This window comes from Vicia villosa, linkage group LG3 (genome assembly GCF_029867415.1).
Source record: "Vicia villosa cultivar HV-30 ecotype Madison, WI linkage group LG3, Vvil1.0, whole genome shotgun sequence".
NCBI lineage: Eukaryota > Viridiplantae > Streptophyta > Magnoliopsida > Fabales > Fabaceae > Vicia > Vicia villosa.
This window is the reverse complement of record NC_081182.1, coordinates 24,461,755-24,479,136: the sequence shown is the minus strand read 5'-3', so window position 1 is coordinate 24,479,136 and position 17,382 is coordinate 24,461,755. Positions and strand designations below refer to the sequence as shown.

The 17,382-nt window shown below is 31.7% G+C and overlaps 1 protein-coding gene across 1 annotated transcript; it reads left to right on the top strand.

Annotated features, from left to right (window-relative positions):
- Positions 1 to 13,694: 13,694 nt before the first annotated feature.
- On the top strand, positions 13,695 to 14,440 carry LOC131655172 (protein GLUTAMINE DUMPER 5-like). Its single transcript, XM_058925070.1, has one exon. The coding sequence runs from the start codon at positions 13,835 to 13,837 to the stop codon at positions 14,288 to 14,290; it is 456 nt and encodes a 151-aa protein (XP_058781053.1). The 5' UTR covers positions 13,695 to 13,834; the 3' UTR covers positions 14,291 to 14,440.
- Positions 14,441 to 17,382: the final 2,942 nt, after the last annotated feature.

Below are 17,382 nucleotides of genomic sequence, written 5' to 3'. Positions count from 1 at the left end.
AAAATAAATTCTTTATTAATATATATATATAATATCTTGCAATGTATTGACGTTCTTTTATATTTTTTTTTATTTTTTATCAAATTTATATTAATAAACATATATTCATGCGAATTGACCGACCATTAATGACGTGAGTCTTTGCTCTTGACTTCCATGATCATTTATTTTTCTTGCTAGAGTTCACACTATTATTAAATAAATCAAATGGATCTTGATTATTTTTGTTGAATAAAAAGTAAATGGATCTTCATCTGAATAGAATAAGCATATACTCCATCAGTGTGGTCCATTTTTATAATTTCAAGTCTTCAACTGAATTTCACGAGTGAAGAGTGAAAACTGCTCCAATAAATTGTTGTTTATTTCTAGTTGGTTGATCATGATTTTAACACCAAAGTACAAGTTAGTCACAGATGAGACATCGATAGATAATTGACTTTAGTTTGTTATATTATTTTTATTCAGATTACAATAAGTATATTTGAAATATTAACCTCTTTCAGTTTTTAATACAGTATGTATTATTTATTGTATTTTAATAATTATTTTTTGAATCATTCTAAATTTAGTAAATTTATAATAAAGTAAAATACGTCAATATTTCTTTTATTTTTTTTCAAAAATTTGTTTATTTTCTTGTATAGTGCTTATAACGAAGTTTTTTTTATTAATTAACTTTTCAAAAAAAAAAAATACAAAACAAATTTATATTTTAAAAAAACTTACTTCAATAATAATGTTTGGAGTGTTTTACACATAGATGTCATTCCAAAATTCGGTTACATGCGGATTTATTGTTATTGCGGATTTACTTGCAGACCAAATATTAAAATATTCTACAAATAAATTAGCAGGTAATTGAAAAAAAATTAAAAAGAGTTGGAAGCATCATGTAGGATGACGCCTAGACCTACGTGTAAAATATCCTAAATATGATTATTGAAATAATTTTTTTAAAATATGAGTTTGTTTTTGTATTTTTTTAAAAATTTGATTATTAAAAAAAAATCTTCTCTTATAACTTTTCTTTTTATGGCGTAACAAAGAAATATAACTTCCTTGTTTGGTCTATTAAATTTGAACATGCATAAAAAGACGAGAACAAAATAGCATTTAGCTAAAGTGAAAGGACCCTTAAAAAAAAGTTAAAGGTTATGAAACATACACATTCACTGGTTCACCCTAATTTTATTTGAATCTCTTTAATAAAATTTGATTTAGATACTTATAACAGTGACAAAAGAGCATCTCCGTAAACCCCATTTCTCAGAAATCTATAAAAAAAATTAAAACATATAGAGTATATATAATTAAGGTTTGAGTCTAAAATTTCAATCTATCTCACAAAAAAAAAAGGACAGACAAAAAAATCTAGTGACAGTATATCTCTTAAGCTTAAAAACTATAAATATTTAATATAATATAGGTGTCTTAAAAAAAAACCGAAATAGAACAAACAATTAGAAAATACAGACTTAAAATTTTGATGAAAAAATCAGACAAGATTAGGGATGGCAACGGGTGCCCGCGGGTGCGGGTTTTATACTACCCAAACCCGCACCCGAAATTACCACCCGAACCCGAACCCAAACCCAAAAGCTATTCGGGTGACAAAATAACACCCACGCCCACACCTGTTGGGTTCGGGTTTTTTCACCCAAACCCAAACCCGCAACAAAATACATAAAATATATTTTTCCTACAATTTTTTTACAACTTTCATATATATATATATATATATATATATATATATATATATATATATATATATATATATATATATATATTCAGGTGTGATTTCGGGTTTCGGGCGCGGGTTTCACACTACCCAAACCCGCACCCGAAATATCGGGTGGCACCCGAACCCAAACCCAGTCAACTCGGGTGCGGGTGAGCCCCGCGGATTTGGGTTTGTTTGCCATCCCTAGACAAGATGAGCATAACTAAACGAGTCACCGTTTCATTATTTTACAGTTAAAAATAATTAATACAAATTTGTAAATGAAGCATTGTTGTATAGCTATCAATTGGGGAATTAATAGATAGGATAATGGAATATGCTCACTCAAATTAAAATTTGACTTTGCACACTTAATCTGAAATATCTTTGTTAAAACACAAGAGTGATAAACAATATATTAAGATTCCAATACTCAACAGTAAGAGCCAAAGAGTTAATATGACCCTAATCTTATTTAATATATAAACTTAAAGTCAGGATCCAACAAAAAACAAAAAACAGACAAAAATCAGAATCCAAATGATGAACCAAAAGAAAAATAAGAGTAGCTTTGTTTCCACTTTGCCCACATTATTTATTCTTCTTTATCCCTTATTGATCATTGTGGCTTCTTTCATCATATAAAAACATCGAATCATCTTGCATTATATTACATAGTGCGTTTTCACTATGTAGTGTTTGGATAGGGACCCAATAACCACATTACTAGAGGTTAACTCTCCTAAAGAGGATAAGAACTTTCTTTTAATTTTTATTTTCTCTAAAGTATGTGACAATATTGCATCATCCAGCCCATAGATATATGCCTTTTTATATGCATTGTTTGTGCTCTATTGTAGGTGTTAGTTTAAATACAAGTCACTTCCTTATACAAAATATATATATAATACAAAAATATCACTATTGTTACATTCAAAAAAGCAACTTAATATTGTTGCTAGTAATCTTTTTAAACCCTACATTTTTCTAAAGTGTAAGTTGTCTCCAAGTGACATCACCTTTAATCCATGGAGCACAAACTTATATACCATTTGGATAATAATGCATGACCCTACTTTTCATCTCTCTTTCTTTTCTCAGGCTACTAATAATGCAATGATAACCCAAAACTTGGTCTACACAATAATAAGATGTTCATGAGCACTATATGTGAGGTATCTTGATAGTGCATCCAGTTAGCTAGGTCTGTTTTTTTTTTTTTGTTAAGATAAGATCTTTGTTTTAATAGACATAATATTAGAAACTAGTACTTAATTTTTATTTTATTTAAGTTAGTTGGATAGCTAGATGCTTTTATTTGTGTATATATTCCAATGCTTAGGCTATAATATTTTTAACAGACCAGATTCATACTTAACAATAATTAATTTGACTCAGCCTATTTTCATTTTTATCTGTAGTCTATCACAGACTTATTTTTAAGCCTGAACCTAGTATTTTTTGAAGATCTGATTGACATACTAGCCTTCTTAAAAGCCTATTTTATTCAAACATTTGTAAATAATTAATTCAACTAATGTTAAATAGACTAACAAATTAAAAGATCAATGAAACAAAATATTTTTTTCGTTTACTCATTCGAGTTTATCTATTAACATAAGTTTTGTTATACTATTTATTTAAGAGAACTTATGAAAACATATTATGACAACAACTTATAACATTGTTCATAAAGTTTGTCTAACTTATTTTCATAACTACTTCTAAATAACTGAGTTTTATTTTTTCATATTTTAATTTCAAGTACAAAATATAATATAATAATAATAAAATTATTCATGTTTACTTAAATGGGTCGGTCTGATAAGCGTAAAAGACTTTTTTATAGCATATGACATAGCCTTTTTAGCTAAATCGTAGGCCGCTGTTAGTTGACCTAACATATTTCCATCTCTAATCATCATCATCATGGCATCCCTTTCAAATATAGTTATGCCGTCCAATTCAATATTCTTTTGTTCAACTCAATATTTTTGTCGTTGGACAATTATTACTTGATTGTTGTAATTCAAGTCAGGTTCGTTTATATTTGTTCAATTAAGAATACAATTTTATTTATTTTTGTTAATTCTATACTATTTAATTTAGGTCTTCTGACTTATTTAAAATTTATTTTGAGTATTATATTTTATTATTTTAATTTTGGTTTAAATTGGTTTAATTTATTTTGTTGTAATTTTATATTTTGTTCAAATTTTTATTAAGTGAAGGTTGAAATTTTTATGTGAACCATTGATCTTGTTTTATTAAATATGTAATGGATTTTTAAAATATTTATTTTATTAAGTTCTGAACTTAAGATTATGTATGACATATTTATGAAATATAATTTCATACTATTAATTTATTCAATAAGCGGTTCGACTGTAGGTTTAACTGATTGAACTTATAGAACTTTAAATCGAAAGTTTTACTGATTCGATCTCCAGTCTAGTTTTACTGTAGGTGTATTTAGATTTTTTATATATAAAATTAATATGAAATGAATGTTTGTCAATTTCCAATATGATATCAGTCGGACACTTATTATTTATCATCTGTCATTCCTCTCTTTCTTCCACATGCACCATCTTCCATCCTTTTTTATTGCAATGCCTCATTACTTTCTTGCACCAACTCTCCATGTAATTCTTCATATCTCCACCAAGAAGATTTTCTTCACATATTATACTCTTTTGCTATCTCTTTCCTACCTTCTCCTGAAAATGTGGCGTCATACAATTGGTTATTTCTAGATTTCATATTATACTTCATTCTTTTCAAATAAGCTAATGTTCCCTTATCCTCCTCATTTTCATTCTTTCATTCTCTCTACTCATCTTTCTCCCTATAACTGAACCACAATCTCTCTATTCACATTCAACACTGAACCTAGAAATTCAATATTGAGAGGTGCAAGGCTATATTGGTCGCAAAAGGTTAGACTCAACTAGACGGTGTAGACTATTTTGATGCCTTTTCTCCTATCACAAAATTAACCATTGTAAGAACTCTCCTTTCTTTAGTCTATACTAAAATTTGGAATCTAGAACAACTAGAGGTCAATAATGCTCTTCTCCATGGAGAATGTATATTTAAATCGGTCAATTCAATCCCCTCCCCTTCTAGACCATCTGAGTCCTTATTCTCCCCTGACACTTTTTACTGGATTTTCCCATGAACCTTTTGGCAATAAGCAAGGTATTTTTGACATATTAATCTCCAGAACAAACAAAGATTTAGAATGGGCTAATCTCATAAAATGAATATAGCTTTTACCAGATTGAGCCCAAAAATTAAACATAGCTTTTGACTGGCTAAACTCAATAACCAAACATATGTTCATAGGTTGAGCTCAAGAATCAAACAAAATTTTTTATCTGCTAAACTCAATAGCCAAACATAGTTGTTTACACGCTGAGATCAAGAACAAAACAATAATCTTTACAAAGATATCACACAAGAGAAAACACCATCTTGAGTAAAATTACGAAACAACACAACACCAGTACACCAAAATTTTCACAAGGGTTTTCTTCACTCTCAGGGCACTAATGCAATATTAGTGAAAATAGAAAATAGAGCAGAAGAGAATAGAAAGTGTCTTAATCCAAAATTTGGTGTAAAATGAAATGAGGAGAATCCTCATTTATATAGGAAAAAAATCTGACTCAAAAAGAAAACAATTCATATGCATTTTCAAACTTTTTTTTTTCAACTTTTAATAGATTAAAAGGTGTTTTACTAAATTAACCCTAATCGATTAACCCTAATTTAATAAACCTTAATGGATTAAAATGCTTCAAAAAATGACAACCCTAATAAAGAAAATTGAAACCCTACAGGGACTATATTATTTATTAGACTATTAGGTTTTCTAATTGATTAGAAGGTTTTCTCATTGCTTTAATTGATTGAACCAAGTTTTTAATCTATTTAGGCAGTGGGTTGGCTTCCAAAATTGATAAGAAACACCTTTTAATGAATTACATATTCCTTGATAGGTTTTAAAAAGTTTAAGTAAAATCAAAGAGGTTTTGAACTATCTTTTGTGAGTGTGTGATTGTTGTAGTAGTTCAAGAGTTACTCTAATACATTTCACGTTAAACTGGTCACTAAGACACGCGTTAAGCGCGTGGTGTAACACCCTTCTAAACCACATATATCTCACACGTATAATACGAATTAAATCAATCAAAATCACCAACAAATGTGTCACCTTCATTAAAACTTCACAATAACAAGTCCTGCTCCGTAACACAAATTCTCAAAATTATTTAAAAATAATACTTCTTTAACACAACAATAATAAAGTCAATTTCTTGCAGCGTAATTAATAGTTCAAAATATCTTCATTTAAAGTGCTTCATAAAATACTTCATACTTCGTTATTCATTAATCATAAACCAAAAAAATCCAATACCATGAAAGGAACTCATCACATCAAAGTAAATAAAATAAAAGAACATGATAGTTCTAAAACAAACGATCACCACCCCGATGTTATATATCAGAGCAAGATCCCCTTTATTCGAAATAAAACTCTACAAGACTCCATGAAGCTATCCTCTAAACTTCAACGAGCTAGTCTTGATTACCTGCGCAATACCCACGTGGAGGCAACATTCAAACAGAAAGGGTGACTATTTCATAATTATTATAAAAGACATAAGGAATAAATATAGTAGTCGTACAACAAGTATCAACAATCACATATATACCGATACATGTGTATCCTCATACTTCACACATTTACTCACACCTACATGTCATTATCTACTCACAACATCGTTATATAATTAAATCACATTCATCATCTAAATCTCATTAATCCATGGATATTCAAACATCACACACCTAATCATCATGCAATGTCAAAAGGAATGCAACGCAACTTCATTGACTCATGCGTGTGGTACCGAGACTTCACTGATGACTTAGTCATTGTTCTCCAAAGATCTCCACCAATAGGATCAATTCCCGCTTAGAACCAGAGCACTTCACAATATTGTACCCAATCCGCACTATGGGATTGAGACCATCACTAGACCAATTGTCCTGAAAAAATCACTGGACTAATGTCCTAACATATGCTACGAATGTATGATGCACAACGTCATAATAATCAACGACCACAACTAGTCAAAATGCATCATCATTTACTTCCTCATCATATCACACCATCATCTCAATTTTGAAAACAACACAACCATCTCACATAATACAACACATACTTCACATTCATCATGTTATAAATTATCACAACATTAACTCCCAATCAAACATGCACATAGGCAAAAACATACATAAAATTACACAAACATGTTTCATGTCATCTACGAATAGCCCTCTAAACCCATCAAAACATACCAATTAAATTCCAAAAATTGCTCAGAAATTAGCATAAAATATAAGTTTTCATAATCCAAAACCATTTTTCAAAAATAGAATTTTTCGTCCCAGTAACCCACGCTAAGCGTGCCACTTTCTGTCTTGAACCGTATTTTATAAATGAAACCGTGCTAAGCGCGATTCATCGCGCTAAGCGGGATCTACGACTTTTGTAGAAAACCCTACGCGAACTGCACCATACCAGTCTGAATCTTTAACCCCAAAACATGTTTAAATCAGTATTTTCCTACGATTTAAGGCATATTAACCTAATTCTAACATGTATTATCCATTACAAACATTAAAATACAATTGCTCATCATAACCCCAAGGATCATCATCAAACCCCAAGACCTTCAAACCCATGGAACGGTAGATTTGACTCTAGATCATGTTATTACTCATCAACTCATCAATCATCAACATCATATATCATATTAGCACCACATTCAAAGCATTAATCATCATAGTCTCATCATAGATATCAATTCATCATAAAATCCCAAACACCAAACCAACTTAAAATTATCTAAACCTTAGATCAATTATAAAAATTATAATAATTTCCCTTACCTTAGATTATAGCTAGCTTGATTCTCTTTCCAAGTTCTACGGTTGGTTCTTCTTTCTCCTCTTGTTGCCTTAGCTCTCTCTCTCTCTCACATCTCTCTCTATCTCTCTCTCTATCTCTCTCTCTCTCTCTCACACACACACACACACTCACATTTCTCTCAAGTTTTCACGATCGAATGAATATTTCCTTCTTTCTTCCCTTTTTACTTAGTTAACCTTAAGACCCCTAATATGATCTTCCTATTATGCCCTCACTTACTCCACATCACACTATTACCTTTATTTCATCCTTATTATTTATTTAATTAAATAATAATGCATAATTAGAAACTCTATTTATTTATATTATTCTAACCCCACAATTCATCCCGACACATCATATTCATCAAGACATCACACAATTTCATCGATAAATCATAATAATCACATTGACTCATATTCACACCAAATAAATTAAATAAACAATTTAAATAATTAATCTAGATTTTTGGGTATTACACAGGGTCAGACGAGCTTTTGCACTTTCTCTCTTTCAAAACTTCAAGTACCTTATATGATTCAACATTGACTTAACACTTCATCTTAACCTTGAGTTTTTTGACCTATGAAGGTTGAGATGATTCTTGAACGAATTCTTTTATCAGAAATTGCTGGGTAGTTGACATCAACTCCCACTTTGACACTTTTTATCAAGGATTTCAATGAATTCCATATGACATGAGGTATTTTCATCATCAAAACTAAATGCTATCTGATATAAGGTGTTGTCATTATCAAAACCAATAACATCAAACTATCATATGTACCTGCACATCACATTGATCCATATCTAGTATTCTAATTTGTTCCACCATCTTTGATTAGATGATTGAGACAAGAACAATTCACTAGTTTTAAGTTTTCTCATGATATCCATTCCTAGGACCCTATTATCTTCATCAAGATCTCCCATCTCAAATTCTCCACCAAAGCTTCTTTGAGATTACTAATCTCCTCCTTGCTAGAATTATCCAACAAGATATCATCAACATATAGAAAAAGGCAGAAAATGTATTCCTCGTTCCTTTTCAATATATATACACAACTATCATAATCAATTTTCAAAAACCATGCTTAGTAAAATTCTCATCAAAACGACGATACCATTTCCCCAAGACTTGCTTTAATCCATATAAATAATTATTCAATAAACATGCCTTAGAATTGTACTTTACAAATCTTTAGGTTGATCAATGTACAATGTCTCTTCAAAGTATCCATGTAATAAAGCTGTCTTGACATCCATTTATTCCAACTCAAGATCACATTGATTCATAATTTCCATAAGTAACCTTATAAAACAATGGTTTTCCATAGGTGAAAAGATTTTATTGTAATAAATTTTCTCAAATTGAGTGAAACCCTTTTCTTAAAGCCTTACTTTATACCTTGGTTCCTCAATACTAGAAATACATCTCTTCTTCTTGAAGATCCAATTGCATCCAATCTCCATTTGTTTCCTAGGAGTATCACAAGCTATCAAGTATGGTTCTCCATCAATGTATACATATCATTATTCAACTCGTTTAAACATTTTTCATTATTTTTTATTTTTGAATGTCTCCTTGAAGGTCTTCAGTTATAAGTATTGTAACCCTTCAACCACATTCATACCATAACAAAGAAGATCAACATAATCATATGTCTGAGGGGTTGTAAACATTTTTCTTGTCACCCAATCATGTGCCAACTGATTATTTGGAGCCACTGTAGGTTATCCCATCTCTAAAACTAGATGCAGGAGCCTCAACATCATTCTAATTAGGGGTGGAAATAGGCCAGGCCGATAACAGGGGCCTACAGGCTAGCCTATATAGGCTCAGGCCAGGCCACATATTATTTTTAAATAGAAAAGGCCTAGGCTTTTTTATAAGCCTATTTAGTTAAAAAGGCTAGGCCTCAGGCCCTAAAAGAAGCCTTTTAAGCCTATCAGGCCGGCCTATTTAAATAAATATAAATACTTTTTTTATTATCATTATGTTATGTTTTATACTTTGAATTAAAATACACATATATAATTTGGTTATCTTTAAGAACTTGTAAAAATAAGATGAAAACATCTGATGAACATGGTTTTCATAAGTTCTCTTAAACAAATAGTCTTGTAAAACTTATGTTAAGAGGTAAGTTAAAATAAGTCAATGCAAACAAATTTTTAGTCTCTTGATCTTTTAGTTAGTTAGTCTATTTAAATATTATTTTAATTGCTTATATACATATGTCTAAAACAAATAGGCTTTTATATAGGCTAACAGGCTAACCAGGCCTTCGAAAAGGCCAGGCTCAGGCCTAAAAACTAAGCCTCCGACAGGCCACAGGTCAGGCTTAGGCTTCAGTTTTCTAGACAGGCCAGGCTTAGGCTTGGCAAAGCCTAGCTCGGCCCAGCCTATTTCCACCCCTAATTCTAATCTCTAGCTTCACAAGAAGGAATCTTCACCTAACACTGGATCTTCTCCCTCTCAGTTTCTAAGTATTTCACTTCTAGGTCTTTGCACTTTATCTCCATACGAGTCTCATTAAAAGTAATAACCATGTTTATGATAAATTTTGATCTTCTAGATTCCATATTCTCTATTTTGTATCCTTTTAGAATAACCAGCGAAGACTTACTTCACACCTCTATCACCAAGTTTGCCCTATTTGATATGTGCAAATATTAAAGCTTCAAAAACCTTAAAACTAAGTAGTTTATCGGTTCCATTCCAAACCTATATAGGTGTTTGGAAGCCCATTATTGTGGATGGGTGTCTATCGATCAAGTAAACTATTGAAGCAACAAATTTCATCCTAAAAACTCTTTGATAACTCTACTCCAAAATGATATATTCATGCTTTCCCATAGGCCATTTGTTGTGGTGTGCCATTTATTATTCTATACCTCTTTATACCTTATTTCATACAAAACTCATTAAATTGCTCCAAAATAAATCTGAGGCCAATGTCAGTTCTTAAGACTTTCAATTTAGTCCACAATTGGATTCCTAAAAAAGTATGTCATTTCTTAAACTTTTAAAAGAGTCACCTTTATCTTTGAAATTGTAAATTCACACTCTTCTAGAACAACTATAATTCATATTGAGAAAATATAAACCATCCTGGTATCTTTGAACTTTTGTAGATCCCCAAAAATTTGAGTAAACATACTCAAACAATCTATTAAAATTATGCATGTTACTCTCAAATTTTACACTATCTAGTTTGCCTAGTATGCTGTAATCACAAAATTTTAATTTTATTTAATTTTTATTTCCTAGCAAATGTTATTTATCACATTAATCTTTTCACGATGTTATTAGCTATTCGATCTTAATCGCGTGATAGAGAAAAAAATAAATTTATTTATATTTTGTAAATTAAATATTATTATTTTTTAATCAAAACCATTCTATAAATAACCTCTTCTGGTCGATGCAAATCTCATTCTATAAATAGACTCTTGTTGCATGGTAAATTGCAAATTCTATTATTCTTTCTCTTATTGATTTCTTTTCTTTTAATAAAATATTATAGTTTCAGTCAATCTCATCTTATAGAAATTAACTAATATATGCTGACTATAATAGAAAAAAACAAAAATAATATACAATTATTGAAATTAATCTACATTCTTTTTATTTTCGCCGCGTCTCACTTCCACGTTGACCAGAATCCAAAATGAAAAACTCAAAACCGTGTCACAGGTGATGTACAGCTAAAATCCACCAAATTTATAAGCTCATAAACTCATCCATTAAAAAGGACAAATATATAATGTATTATTAATTTGTGCCTTAAGATTACATATTAAAGATTTTTATAAAAATATAATTTTAAAAATAATACTAATTTTAAATATTTTAATTATTGAATGCAAGATTTAAAAAAATATTTCTCTTGTAATTAAAAAAAACTTCTCTTCTGAATTTGTAACACATGCCAATAAATCATAAATTAATATTTTTTTATATGAGAAATGCTAACCAGTATTTTTAGGACATTATTTAAGTGATTAAAGTGGCAAATTTTTTATTAAAATACGTGTATTTAATTCATTGAAAAATGTATTGGAAATTAAAATGTTAATTTTTATAAAAAATATTTTTCTGATTTAGTATGCTTAAAGAGAATCCTGAGGACACGCTTAGCAAGACCCTTTCTAAATTTATTTATTCAAGAATATTCCAATTGTTGTTACAAAATTCTTTGAATACATTAAAATTTTAAATATGTCTCTTAATATATTTTTTTCTTGTTTAGGTATATTCCTTTTTACTTATTGTTTTTGTAGAAAGATATATGAAAAGAAATAGCAATATATAGTTAAAGGTCAAATAAAAGAGAAAATTGATTGTATAAAAAATTAAAAAAAAATTATTTCTATGTTCAAATAATCTTTAAACAAAACAATGAGTTTTAATTTTCTAGTCAAAATTAATTAAAAACTACTCCCTCCGTTTCATAATAGGTGTCTTCTTCCTATTTTTATTTGTCTCAAATTATTTGTCCATTTAGAATACTGATATTTATTATTTCTTTCAATTAACTTACCCTTATTTATTGTATTTTAATTCATTTAAGTACTCCATTATCTATTATTAATAAGGTTATTTTAATAAATAAAACTTATTTTTATCATTGAAATAAACATAATTAATCATTTTCTTAAAAAACGTGAAAATCTCAAAAAAGACATCTATTGTGATACGGAGAGAGTAACACGTTCAACTATTAACTTAATGAATGTAAACTCATTCAAAGATCAAATGATTAACACAGTAAAAGTGTAAAACTATGTATGTATATATTATAATTTTAATACATTGAAAATTGTGGTGATTACATTTCATTAATCAATATATATCATGTTAATTAGTTATTAGTCATGCTTTTAATAAAGCACACATACTCTTTTAGTTTTCAATAAAAAAAAGTCAAACTAATATGTATTTAGTCCTAATTTATTTTAAGCATTTGGTTCAAATTTTTAATTCATGTTAATTAGTTATTAGTCATGCTTTTAATAAAAGCACACATACTCTTTTAGTTTTCAATTAAAGAAAAATAAGTCAAACTAAGATGTATTTAGTCCTCTTTTTTATGCATTTGGTTCAAATTTTGAATTAAATACATAATATGCTTTTTTTTAACCCATTATACATATAATCAAGAAAATTTTAAATCAAATACATATATTTTTAAATACATATAATTAAAAATATCACCGTATAAAAAGTATATGTGATCTAAATTATACAAAGACAGCTGACAAACGAAAAATAAATTGTATCACTATCTCTTTTTAAATTGAAAATAAAAATAATTTTCAAAACTTCAAATTTTATAAAATGGCACAATTTCACGCGATTATAGAGTTTAACCATTAATTTTAAACCAAATGGCCAATTTTTTTTTATTATTTTCACAGAATTATAAATTATGTCCACTAATTTAAATTAATTAGACAAAAAATAATATTGTGTGACGCAATTATAGAGTTTTATCATTATTTTCACCGTTATTAAATTTAAATTAAATCACAAAATTATATTTATCAAATGATATCTAAAATATCAACGATTTTTTTCATGCAAATGCAATAATTTACAAATATTCGAAAAATTCATTTCTAAATTTTATTTTGCAAATAATCAAGCTTCACATTTTATTCAATGTATTTGGCTCAAATTTTAAATTAAATACGTCATACCTTTTTTGTTCCATTTTACATATAATTAAGAAAATTCCAATCAAACTCAAGTATTTTTGGATTCATATATTTAGAAATGAAAATAACTTTTGGAAGTTCAAATTGTATACACAATTTTTACTATGCCGAAAATTGATTTCTAATTTTCTAGAGGATATACCCTACAAGTATTGCCCTTACACCAACAAAACATGGCCTAGTCCGTGACCCAGTAAACAAAGCCAATAACAAAACCCACACTTTCTCTCTTGATTTCTTCATTTCATAATTTCTCACACCTATAAATACCACTCACTCTTTCTCCACCTTTTCCATTCACTTCAATCTCCATAATCATCCATCTCTCATTCTCAAACCACTTTCTTTTTTTTTGCAATCTCTCTCAAGTCTCAACCAAATCAAAACCTATCTTCCAAAAAAAAATGAGAACCATAGCAGCAGCTTCAACTAGTTACTCTTTTTCACCATATTCATCGCCTTCAATCTCATCTCATTCATCGTGGCATTCGCCGATTCCTTATCTCTTCGGAGGCCTAGCAGCGATGCTAGGCCTCATAGCTTTCGCTCTCTTGATTCTAGCTTGCTCTTATTGGAGACTCACCGGTCAATTACAAGACGAAGAGAACAATAACAGAAACAGTGAAAAAGAAGGTGATAGTTTAAATGAAAAATCTGTTAAAGTTTATGAAGAGAAATTTCTTGTCATTATGGCTGGTGATCAGAACCCTACGTTTTTGGCTACGCCTGTTTTTCCTAAATCGTTTTCTGTTATGGATCTGAATTCCGATGAAATGCTTCGGAATCATGAAGCGGTTGAGAAAACGGAAACGGAAACGGAAGTTTCAGAAGAACGGAATCAGAATCAGCAACAACAGTGACTTGATTTGATTTGTTTAATTGCTGCTTAATTTTTTTATCATCTCGTTTAATTTCTTAATTTTTGTTGGTTTGTGTTGCATGATTCGGGATGTGTAAATTTAAGATGAGAAGATGAATTAGAAATGAGTGAAATTTTGTTTTAATCTAAATTAGTTTTCATAATCTTTAGTTTGGTGAATGGTTTTGAGATTAGGAAGAGTAATTATGGTTCATGAGTAATGGTGGTGAGAACTAACACCATTCCGACACCGATAATAATTCTTTAAAAAAAAATTTAAATATAATTATAAATGTTTGTGCATCGACACGATACGGACACCATTTTAAGAGTTTTTAAGAGATAGAGGAGAACTTAAAGGACACTGTTGTGACTGCGTAACAGAATTTGTCTGCTGAAAAATAAAATAATATTGATGAGGCAATGATAAGACAAATTATACCGTCTTTGTTGTAAGCTTTCAATTATACCAAATCATTCTTTTATTTCGAAGAAAATGACAAATCTGAACTGAAGATTGTGAGAATAAAATGCAGAAAATTACAAATAACAACCGATCTCTGTTGTAAGAAGAAGTACAGAGGTATTTTTGTTTTCTTTTTTTTTCAACATTTTTTTTAAATAAGAGAAAATAAAAGATACAGGGTAAAATAACTTTAAACTTTTATCTAATAAATTACTCTACTTACATTCCATCAAATGATATTGATATTTTACTTAAATAATTTGATTGATTGATGATTCATTATCTGGAAAATTTCTTCGGCGCATGTCCATTATGTTGAGAATCAAGTGTGACGAAGAAATCTCACATTAATTAAAAAAAAAAAAAAATTAACACTTTATAAGTAAGAGAACTCACACACCTATCACTTTAAGGTTTTAGGTGGACAAGTGGTGTGTCTCTCACAAGTTAACATTGGCATCCCTCCCGAACGAAAGTCAACATATACAAATACAACTTTAAAGAATTAGCGAACTCACACACCTATCACTTTAAAGTTGTTTAAATAATTGTATAAATCTATTTGTTTCATATTTATCATATTTAAATTTAGATAAATGATAATTTTACACTAAGTGTTTCCACCGTATTTCTATACGATTTTATTTTTTAAATATTTAATAATTATATTTTCTTTTTTCTGACACACACGAACACCTATACATGCTATATTTTTATAGTGAAAGTGTAATAACATGCCTGATTTTTTGTGTAAAGATAGCAGCCCTTTTAAATTTAGGTTTTTTCTTTACCCACCGCTCAATGGCGTGGTCATCCTCGACCTGATGGTTCTCCAGGATCTCCTCGTGTGCTAGCCTATGAGCGCCGGGAGCGTCGGGTCTCATCAGAGGATGTGACACCCGATAGAACCATGTGACATACCCCTCCACACTGTGCCAGTCCTGGGTGACCCGAATACGACGATACTCCTCCGGGACCACATGACGCTCCCAATCTGCAAATATGTCAGTGAGCTGCACTCGGGTCACTGTGTCGGGAGCAGCCTCAAAAGGTGACCTGGGTATCAGCTGCACAAATCCAAATTGTCGCATGCACCGCTCAGGGAGATACCGCACCATGGTGTTGGTCCCGCATGCCAACGAGATGCTGTCAAAGGGGACAACATCAGTGTAGTCGCGGAATGGCCTCCAACAGATGTCATCGTGCATCGTGCGGTCGAGGTACCCACGGTATGGTCCCATTGCATTGTTCCCCCTCTGGATAACGTATCGGGCGGCCCTGGGCATCTCGTCCTCGTACTCAGTATCAACGCGGAAGCCGTGGATGCGGGGGAAGTAGGAGATGATCCAGCTCTGAAACACAAACACGATAATGTATAAAAAATAAAGACGAAACATAAATAAATGTGAAACAATTAAAATGAAACGTACCGTAAAGTGTGCAGGATCCGGTCAACTGCCTAGTCCTCCAGTTGGAGGCCTCATTCAGCTTCTGGTATAGGTATACCAGAATAGCTGACCCCCAGTTCCACTGGTGAACGGTAGTCATGTCCATGAAGTAGCGGAGGTAGGTCACGTCGACGTATCTTGCACTCTTGTCCACAAAGATTGCAGCGCCTACCACAAACATGAACCAGCACCGGAGAGCGCAACCACGGTGATACTCCATAAATAGGCCGTCATCCGCCTCCTCGGATTCGGCCGCCGCCACCAGGTGGTGCTCAAAATAAGCTTTCAGTGTGGTGAACCGGATATGAGGCCCATTTGTCGTCTCGCACTCATAGTCAGCCATATCTGGCTCCATACCCAAATAGAGCGCCATCCACTCACTGGTTTCGATCCTCTGGATCCGGGAATGGTCCAGCAGCATCCCCCTAATCGGCAAGTGGAGAAGACACTGCACATCGTGCAAGGTGATCGTCATCTCCCCAACCGGTAAGTATGGAAAGAAGACGTCTCCCTGTGCCACCTCTCCACAAAGGCCCCCTGCATGCCGTGGCTGATGGTGGTATACCCCGTCATGCACAACCCATTAAACCCTGAAGTTCTCACCGCGTCGTTAAACCACTACGCCTCTGGTTTAAAGAGACTGAAAACCTTTCGGGCGTGGTTCACCTATTTCAAAGTCTGTGTCTCCTGTTACAACAAAAACAAATAAAAAACACTGTTAATTAGACCGTTAAGAAAATGTTGAATAAACAGCTAAATTAAAAACGGTTAAATAATAAAGTCGGGCAAATTATAAAAAATACCTCTCCCCCCCAGATACGCCGAGCGACGTGCTCGTGGTAGGTAATCAGCAAGGTCGTGTCATTGGGCCCTCCCGGGTAGCCCTCCTCCTGCTCCTCCTCATCCCCGTGTGGAGGGTCAACATCCGGTACCTCCTCCGCCTCGTGGTATGTAACTACCTCCTCCTCCTCTCGCTGGCGGGAAGAAGATACCCGAGCCAGACGACTCCTCGATTCAGATGCAGAAGTACCCTCGTCCATCTGCAAGGGAACTCGCACACGTCCCCATCCCTGCCCCCGTTCCTGCGTCGACGCCAGCTGCGCCGCCCGCTCGCGTCTAGACGACGCAGTCAGAATCTCTTTACCCTGTCTGATGCGTGCTGGGTTGTCTGCCATGTTC

Excerpts from the sequence above, each read along its gene's own strand:
- LOC131655172 (XM_058925070.1), top strand. The coding sequence starts at position 13,835 with ATGAGAACCATAGCAGCAGCTTCAACTAGTTACTCTTTTTCACCATAT.